Consider the following 8,663-nt stretch of genomic DNA (forward strand, 5'->3'; position numbering starts at 1 on the left):
TCTCTCTCTCTCTCTCTCTCTCTCTCTCTCACACACACACACACACACACACACACACACATACACACACACACACACACACACACTCTTACACAAACGCATGCACATTCATTCACCAAGGCTCAGGATACCATCCTAAGATGGTGTTCTTGTTTCTGAGAAATGGAGGCATCTTGCCTGTACTGGACTGTAAATGTATCCCCATGTCTTGCTGTGTGACCTCTAGGAAGCCACAGCCTCTCTCAATGCTTTTCATTTCCTTATCTGTAGGATAGAGAGACTGGAGAAATTATTTTAAATCAGCAGCCACATTGGACGTTGCCACATTGGAGACTGGTCTGCTAGCATGGAAGGCAGAGAGCTCTTGGTGTTGAGACAGGAGGCAGGCCTAGCAAAAGGGCCATCACTGGCTGCTCCCATGCCCCTGGGGTACCTGTATAGTGTCCAGCACAGTTTGGAATCTGCTGCTCTAGCCCACCCTTAGCAACCCTGTGCTTCCACTGCCCTGAGATTTTGCTAAGGTTGCTAGCCCACTGACCAGTACATGTTCAAACAATGGCCAAGGAAGCTGCCATACCTCAGGGTATCTTCAAAGAAAGCTTCCTCAGAGTTCAGGGACTCCAGAGGAGCTAAATGGAGCCAGAGATGAGGTATGGAGGACTTAGGAAGTGGGAGACGAAAGCTAAGTGGGGAATTCCCCTGGGCTTCTAGCAAGGTGGGAACTGAGGGGAAGAAGTTACAAAAAGACCCCTCAGAAGCCTCTGAGTATAAATGAAATGGCGTATGGTGGGCTTCACAGCATTGTCTTTGTGACTGCAAGCGGGAGCAGGAGTTGGATGTCAGGAAGGCTAAAGGGAGAAGCCCCTCTACTTGGAGAGGTTGTCCTCTGGGCACACACTTGTTCTTCTCTTCAGCATGTCCAGGCTTGCTGCAGCCCCACTGTGTACCTTCACACACTGAGTAATCACACCCGAGCTCGCTCAGGTGGAGGGTTGCTGCTGGGCCCATCTTATTCATTATACATTGAATATCGCTAGCTAGTCCCAGGGATGGAAAGTCACTGGCCGACAACCACACAGCCGCTGTGGCAGAGCCAACCAGGCCCCTCATCCCTCATGTTCTTTCTTTTCCACTGACTTCCTCTCTTGTGGGTGGCTTCTACTCAGGCATAATCTTAGAAAGTAATTTATAGAATATTCTAGCTGGGAAACTTTAAAAAGGTTAGAGTAAGTAGCCTAGGAATCGTTTCTGGATATCCTTCTCACACACAGAGGACGCACCTCCCACCCAGGGGACGTGCAGAGGAGGTTCTAAGGCACACTGTGCACCAGCTTTGTAGCAGGGCCATGCTCTGCCCATGGAGGTGGGGGCAGACAAGAACGCAGGACATTGCCTTATAGTCAGGCAACATCAGCCTGTGCACTGGATTCTCAGGAAAAAAATGAAGGCTGCCTTGGCCACTCCTGATGCCAGGGAGAATTCTTGGAGGAGGCGGTGGATACTAAATCCTGAGGGGGTTTGACAAGAAGCAGCAGGAGATGGCTACAGAGTGAATGGGGAGACAGGAACAGCTCATGGAAAGGCCTGGCTGTTTCACGCAGCCAGTCATGTGAGTCCTGGAAGGCCTGCTGGCCTCTCTCAGATGTGACAGGGGGTGCCTTCTAGCTCTGGAAGACTCTTGCCTGCCAGCACAGGCTTAGAGGGATGCAATTACCCCCGAGGTCACACAGCTTATAGGTACCCAACTGAAACAGAACCGGAAAGGCCATGGCGGCCAAGCCAGGCCTTTCTTTCATGCTTTCCAAAGATTACGAGCTACTTGCTGAGAAACCTCATATAAAACCATGAGTACCATAGCTCCCTGTTTTTAAAATGTCCCGTGTGTGGCCAAGGGCTGTACCAAGTAGCATCCCTGTGTCCAGTGCAAGTTGAGTTAGTGACAGGAGCCAAATCCAGGAGATGAGCTACCTTTGCTTATATTGCACTCCCCCTGGGAACGTCTCTGTGTTGTCTCATGTTACCATGCTTGCTGCTTGGATCATCCATGCTGACTTCTGTGTTCCCCCTGCCAAAAGGAAGACACTGGTACTTGCTTAGGTCCTAGTAATCTATCATGCTTTACCCTCTGTGAACTTAAGGCTAGATTTGTGAGTCTGTGTGTGTGTGTGTGTGTGTGTGTGTGTGTGTGTGTGTGTGTTTTCACATGTGTACACTGATGGGGGCATCCTTTATCTCATCACATTGCACATGTGTTAGCAACATGTGCATGTATGTATGCAAGTGTGCACCTGTGCACATGTTACTAAGAGTGCACACTATCCTTCCACCCAGTTCAGGATGATATAGGCACATGTGTGCATGTGTGCATGGACATGTTTTGATGAGAGTGCCTAGCCTGTGCACTTGCACTGCCTGTTTAAGGCATCCATCTCAAATAAATCACAGATGTCTCCTGCAACACCATCTAGAGTGAAGTGCATGCTGAGGAGAGGAGGGTCTAGCCCACAACACATGTAGGCCTGCTCTGTGTACATCAGAAAGACCCAGATAACCCATGGGGAAAGCATCCAACCCTGGGATGGAGACAAGAGCGTGATGCAGTCCCTGGGTGCATGTCTGAGGACTGAGAATGGATGGCTGTGACAGAGCCTGCTTAAAGCCGGTGGAGGCGAGATAACCTCTTAAGCCGCCTTTGGGCTTCTGATCCCGAGTCCCGAGGTGGATTAGCAGTGCTCTTAGCACAGAGGCTAAAGCCGAAGGCAGCATTTGTGGCCTTGGTTGTCCACCCTCTTGAACCTAGGGCAGGGGAGTAGGAAGAAGATGAAGAGAGACAAACCTGACCTGGATGGCCTGAAGCCAACCTGACAAGGACAGGGAGCTGCCTCAGGCTACACTCCTCTTCATGAGTCTATTGCTACTCTGGCTGGAGCTGCATTGGCACCCGGGCCCTGTACATCCAAGGTCAGATCTCTATAAGAAGACAGGGAAAGACAGGATAGTTCCTTATGCAAAGGCGCTCCCCTTCATCCCTGTGCCATGTGACAGCGTGGGACCATTTAACACAGGGCTCATGTCCTAAACACAGAGACTGAGCAACTATATTGTCACCACCAGGGTCAGGATGACAGCCATGGGGTAACACATCCCCATCTCTTTGTTCTCAAGGTACCCATGGGTGGGAAGGAAGAAAAGGGGGAAGACACAGGGGAGGGAGAGCAAAGAGTATGAGGTGCAGAATACAGATCCTCTGTAGTTTGGGAATGGCAACTGTATAGTAAACTGGGCAGGTGTCACCCTCTGTCTCCTGATCCAGCCAGTGGATCCAGCACGGGTACGGCAGGCAGGATGCCAGAGTCTCCATACTGAGCTCCTAGAAACCTTAAGTGTTCCTCCCAGAATTGTGATGGGCTTTAGTTTGGCTCTGGAGCCCTAGGGCAGCAGGAACCTGGAAGCCATCTTAGAGAGAAAAGATGCTTCAGACAGCTCTGGTGTGTGAGTGGGAATGTCACCACAGAAGAGCCAGATAAACGGAGCTGCCTATAGAGAACCTCTAGGCTCACCGGTCAGTAGCACAAACTGGGTGGGTGCTGGAGGGGATAGCAGCTACTGGCCCCCATCCAGAGCAACAGAACTGCTGTGTGCTGAGTAACCATGCTCCATGGTTTGAGCCTATTCTAGCATAAAAGTCATACTCTTTGGGAAGCACTTCTCAGAGCTTGATCCCTGACCCCCACCCCACATCAACCCCTCCTGGGATCCTGTGAGAAACGCAGGTCCTTCCTGGTGGGCAGGGTGTGAGGGGGTGTAGCTCTCCAGCCCTCTCCAGCGTGAGCAGCTGCCTCCCAGCATCCAGCCAGACGAAGCTGGCTTCTTATGGCTCTCTGCTCTCTCTCTCTCTCCACCCGGCAGATCTGTGGGATGGTCCTCACCTGCTGCTTGCACCGAAGGCTCCAGCAACAATTTTATTAAAGGATACCCATGTACCCTGCTGACTGGCCCACCCAAGGGACCACATCTCCACTTCCTGAACCAGGCCTGCAAAGTCATCGCTGGGGCCGTGGACTCGCTCCACCCTATGCAGAGGCCACCAAATGCCTGTGGCTGTGGTTCCTGTGTATCTCAACCGGGCAGGGGCCTCAGCTCACCCCTCCATTCCTAAGGACTCAGCCACTGCCAGAATCCTTGCCAAGGGATGGTCCTGGCCAGAGGCAGCCAGAGCCCTTTGCCAGGCACTGGGACGCTGTGGACTACAGGGAGTCCAGAGCTCATCTCCCTCTGATCCATCTCAGTGTCTGAGTCTGGGATAGAAGGCCGTCGGATGGTCCCTCTGAGAGTCCTATAGGGCTTGGCGTGTGATTCCCACTGGCATGTGGCCCCAGGCTGGCTCTCCTTTGGGAAAACCGGCACTTTGGGCAGACCAAGTTAGCTCAGCCTTTCCCAAAACCTGGCTGGTTTTTCAATCTCTCCGCAGAATAGCTGGCCAAGTCCTTCCTGTAAGGCATGGGGCAGAAGTGATCAAAGGTGGGGCATCTTAAGGTAGCTGTTGAAGCCAACAGCACAGGGCACTAAGGAAGCAGGTTGGTCACAACACCTGGGAGAGTCACACGATGGTCACAATCCCCAGCCTCTGGTCCTGTTCCCAGGCTTGACTTCCAAAATGTCAGGCTTAAAATGTTAGTGAATGTAAAACTATCCCCTCCCCGAGAGGGGGGGGGCACACCACAGTCTCAGCTGCCAAGGAGAGGACGCTACAAGGAAGGAGGAACTCTGCCTGCCCCCCATTTCCTGGTGCCTTTGTGACCTCACTGTTTCTCTTCCATGAGTTCTCCACTTCCTTGTCCACTGTGCTGGAGTAGATGCTGGCCCGTCCTTCATTCCTCTCTTTAGTCACAGAATGACACAGGAGATTCAGGGAGAGCTCATGTGTTAAAAGACACGGAAAGAAAATTCTAGAAAAATCAAAGGTTGATAGTAGGTATCATAGACAACCATAGGGACCCCCCCCCCCCTGTGATTATTATTACTGTAGGCAGCTTTGCACACCAGGGCTCCACTCCCAGCTTCAGTCTTCCCTGCTTGGGTCCTGCTCATCTCTACAATAACAAACCTCAGCTCCGACATGAACCAGCAGCGTCTTGTTGACAAAACAGCGCCCAACTGGTCGTCTACCTGGCTCAGTTCTCACTGTGGTGACCCCAGATCCTGCTGAGCTGGGTCGATTGTTGGAGAGAGATGAGTTCCCACCCACACATGGGTGGACTAAGGGCCACTGGTTGCAGTCACCAGCACAGGTGGAATTCCACATGCAGGGCAGGAAGTAGCTGTGTGCACAAAGGGAACATCAGGCTCTCGGGACAGCCTCCTCCACGCTGGCGTTCTCCAGGGGCTACTCAGAGCCTGGACTGGCTTATATCCACCTGAAGGACCAACAGTAAGAAGACACTCACTCCCAACAATCCCAGACTACACTACATACGGCTCAGAGAAAACCTCAGCCACCCTCCACCTTCCCAGGATTCACGCAGATACTCAGACTGGCTGTGGTTCCGAAGCTTGTAGATGGAGGATGGAGAGGAAAAGTGGTGGGGTCCAGGCAATGTTCTTCCCAAAAAGGCACTGAGGGAGGTGACAGTGTGCAAAGGGATACTGTGGCCTCCAGCATCTACTTTGGTGGGCTCATCAGGGAGATGAGGTCAGAGGTGATAAGCAGCCACTGTTGGTACAGACTTGATGCAGAGGTAGTCCAAGAGAGCATGAGGCATCCGCTCAGTCAGAGCCCCAGAGTGAGCAGACAGCCCCAAATGTGACTACCTTGACCATACATCAGCTTTGGTGACAAGATGGGATGAGAGGATATGAAGCACATAGTAGGCCAGGTTCGTTCCAGCAGCTGCAAAGGCTGGAGCCAAGTCTGTAGTGAGGTGTCCCCAACAGATTCATGCCAGAGTATTTCTTCCTATTTCCCACTCAGGGACAGGACCCTGTTCCGAGGTTATCGGTCTGGATTTCTTAGAGAAAGGGAAGGACACACCTGTAGAATGTCACCCTCAGTCCTGGGTCAGCACAAAACATACTGGGGTCCCATGCCAGGCCCTGAACTTGGTGTAGCTCAAGCCAGTGGAACCTCATTCTAAGCATATAAGTGAGCCACCATTCCCTAAGCTCAAAGTGGCCACCTCGAAAACACAGCCTACCCCTAAATCCCCCAGTGACCAGTATTGGGGAACAAGGATGGACCTTAGTCTATGACAAGCAGATGAGGTGTCTCCATGCATTTGTCCTTTTCCCTCCCCAACAGTGCATCCCCACCCTCATCCCATAGCATCGTTGGCATGTATATATTCTTTACTATGTTATTCATAGTGACACCAACGGAATGTGCTATAGCCCCCATTCTGTTGATGAAGAAACTAAGGCTTGGACAAGCTGGACATCAGTGGTGATTGCTGTTGCCATGGCCCCAGTCAGGTGGACCTAAAGAAATCTTGTCTGGGTGCCTCTCCTTCCCAGCATCAGCTGCCACAGCTGCCAGGGAGGTATTCAGGAGCAGAGTGTCCTATGTGGTGTGGCCAAGTAGTGGCAGCCTTGACACCTCCCAGGTTGGATGGGAGCATCCTGCATGGCCGATCCCAGCAGCTTTCTGTTGAAGCAGACACCTGTCTCATTTTGGAACGACAACCAGGTCCTCTAGAGCAACTAAGAAGGTCAGGGCTCATAGGAATGGCTCGGAGCACACTCCGGGGTCCTTCAGAACCATGATACTGAGAACAGGGCCTGTCTTAGAGATCAGTCTCCATAAAGATGGGAGTCATACCATGTGGGGATCACACTGTATCCACTCAGAGTCACCCAGGCATGGAGGTGCCCTGGATGTTGGCGCTGAGACTCCCCTCAGGCCAGGCTCTCCTCTACCTTCTTGCCCAGCTCCCAAGCTCCTATTCTGATTATTTGTTGTTTCTGAGTGGACACAAGGTGATTTTTGTCCTGAGTGCCTTCACCCTTCACATGGCCATGGGGGCTCAGCTCCTAAAGGTGCCGGATGTGGGGGTACGCACAGCAGGCCAGTGTGATGAGCCGCTTTGAGCTCAGAATCTGCCTCTCTGGACAGCTTCCAAGGTTTTAAATAAATGGATCAGCTAGAACCTGCCAGTTTTGAAATTGCCACCCCTGCCTGTTGGCTCTACTAGGTTAGGGGCAAAGAAGCAAGAGAAGGAAGGGTGGCTGAAGCTGTTCAGGAGAAAAGCAGCCGGCTTTGTGGCTGCCAAGTGGCTCTTATGCCCTCCCTCCATGGCCAGTGCAATGTGTCTTACACCTGCTGCCCCCTCAGCACCTCCAGAGGAGCCCTCAGAACAGGACTCTGCCTCCCCAGGGTTGCTCTTAGGAACCCAGAGCCAACAGGTGGCATTCCTGCTAAGTCCCCAGGGAGCGGTGATGCCACTAGTGGAGAACCACACTGAGCCATGGAATGGACCACGTGAGGACACTGCCCACTTCCTTCAGATGTCGGAGCCCCCAAGTGCCCAAAGTCATGCAGTCACCTGGCCTGAGTCACACATGGAGCAACCTGAGATGATCCCCCTGGGTCCACAGAGAGGGTGGGATGAAGCCAGCCACAGAGCGGCTGGCAGCCAGCCGTGTACGTGCTTCTCAACGGTGCATGCTCAACACACCTGCCCCGCTGAGTCTATAACTTTGGTCAGTAGGTCAGATGAAAGGGTACCCCTTAGACTCCCAGATACCACCCTCTTCTATATGCCTTGGCGTGGCTTTGCTGCCTTCTGGTCACTCTAGCATGTCCAGCTGGATGCCATGCCTCTGTCATCCTTCCCCTACTGCTTACACACCTGTGAAACTTGCTCGTATCCCACGCCAGTACTGACAGAGATTCCAGTGGGCCCATTGTTAGGAAGCCGGATGGGCTCCCGGGTCCAGCTGGCCCGTGGATGTGAATTATCAGACATGCTACAAAGACAGAAGTTGCCTTAACCTGCCGCTTACGGTGAAGCTCCAGTTGTGGGATGTGCCTCTCCCCTGATGAGTGCATGCTCAGTGCCTTGTCCTTATGGAGTCAATAGTAAAGGACTTTTACCGTGGAGCACTTTCTGCTGATCTGGTGGTGCAAAGAGACCCTGGGCCCTCTGTTCACAGAATGCACTGCGTGCCCCTGAAGCTTCTGTGTTGGTCATGGCTCCCCTATCTCAGCAACAGGCTGCCGCTCATTCAGCATCTCACTGTTTACTTGTATGTACTTGAGTGATCTCTTCTGCTTGTGAGTGTCATTAATCCCACACCTCAGGCTGCTGACAAAGGCAGAGAGCTGAATCAAGTGTGTTCTGCTTCCAGCTTCCTGTCTTCAGTCGGGAGCATGGCCACAATTTCCTGCAAGATGTATCTGCTGTGAGATGGCACTGAATTGGCCTCCTCCTGGGGAAGTACTTTAGAGGCTGAGACAGGAGGATTGCTAAAGGTTTGAGGCCAGACTGGGTTATTCAGCAAGTTCCAAGCCACCCTGAGCTAGTGTAGCAATCTGCTAGAAAGAAAGAAGAAAGAAAGAAAGAAAGAAAGAAAGAAAGAAAGAAAGAAAGAAAGAAAGAAAGAGAGAAAGAGAGAAAGAGAGAAAGAGAGAAAGAGAGAAAGAGAGAAAGAGAGAAAGAGAGAAAGAG

The 8,663-nt window shown here is 52.1% G+C and overlaps 1 protein-coding gene across 1 annotated transcript in view; it reads left to right on the top strand.

Moving 5' to 3' along the window:
- Positions 1-7,147, top strand: part of Tspan11 (tetraspanin 11) — a 60,456-nt gene extending 53,309 nt beyond the window's left edge. The window contains exon 8 of the mRNA XM_021165506.2: positions 3,910-7,147. Within this exon, the coding sequence (XP_021021165.1) occupies positions 3,910-3,969 (60 nt within the window). The 3' untranslated portion in view covers positions 3,970-7,147. The remainder of the gene's footprint in view (positions 1-3,909) is intronic.
- Positions 7,148-8,663: the final 1,516 nt, after the last annotated feature.

Source organism: Mus caroli, chromosome 6 (assembly GCF_900094665.2).
Source record: "Mus caroli chromosome 6, CAROLI_EIJ_v1.1, whole genome shotgun sequence".
Lineage (NCBI taxonomy): Eukaryota > Metazoa > Chordata > Mammalia > Rodentia > Muridae > Mus > Mus caroli.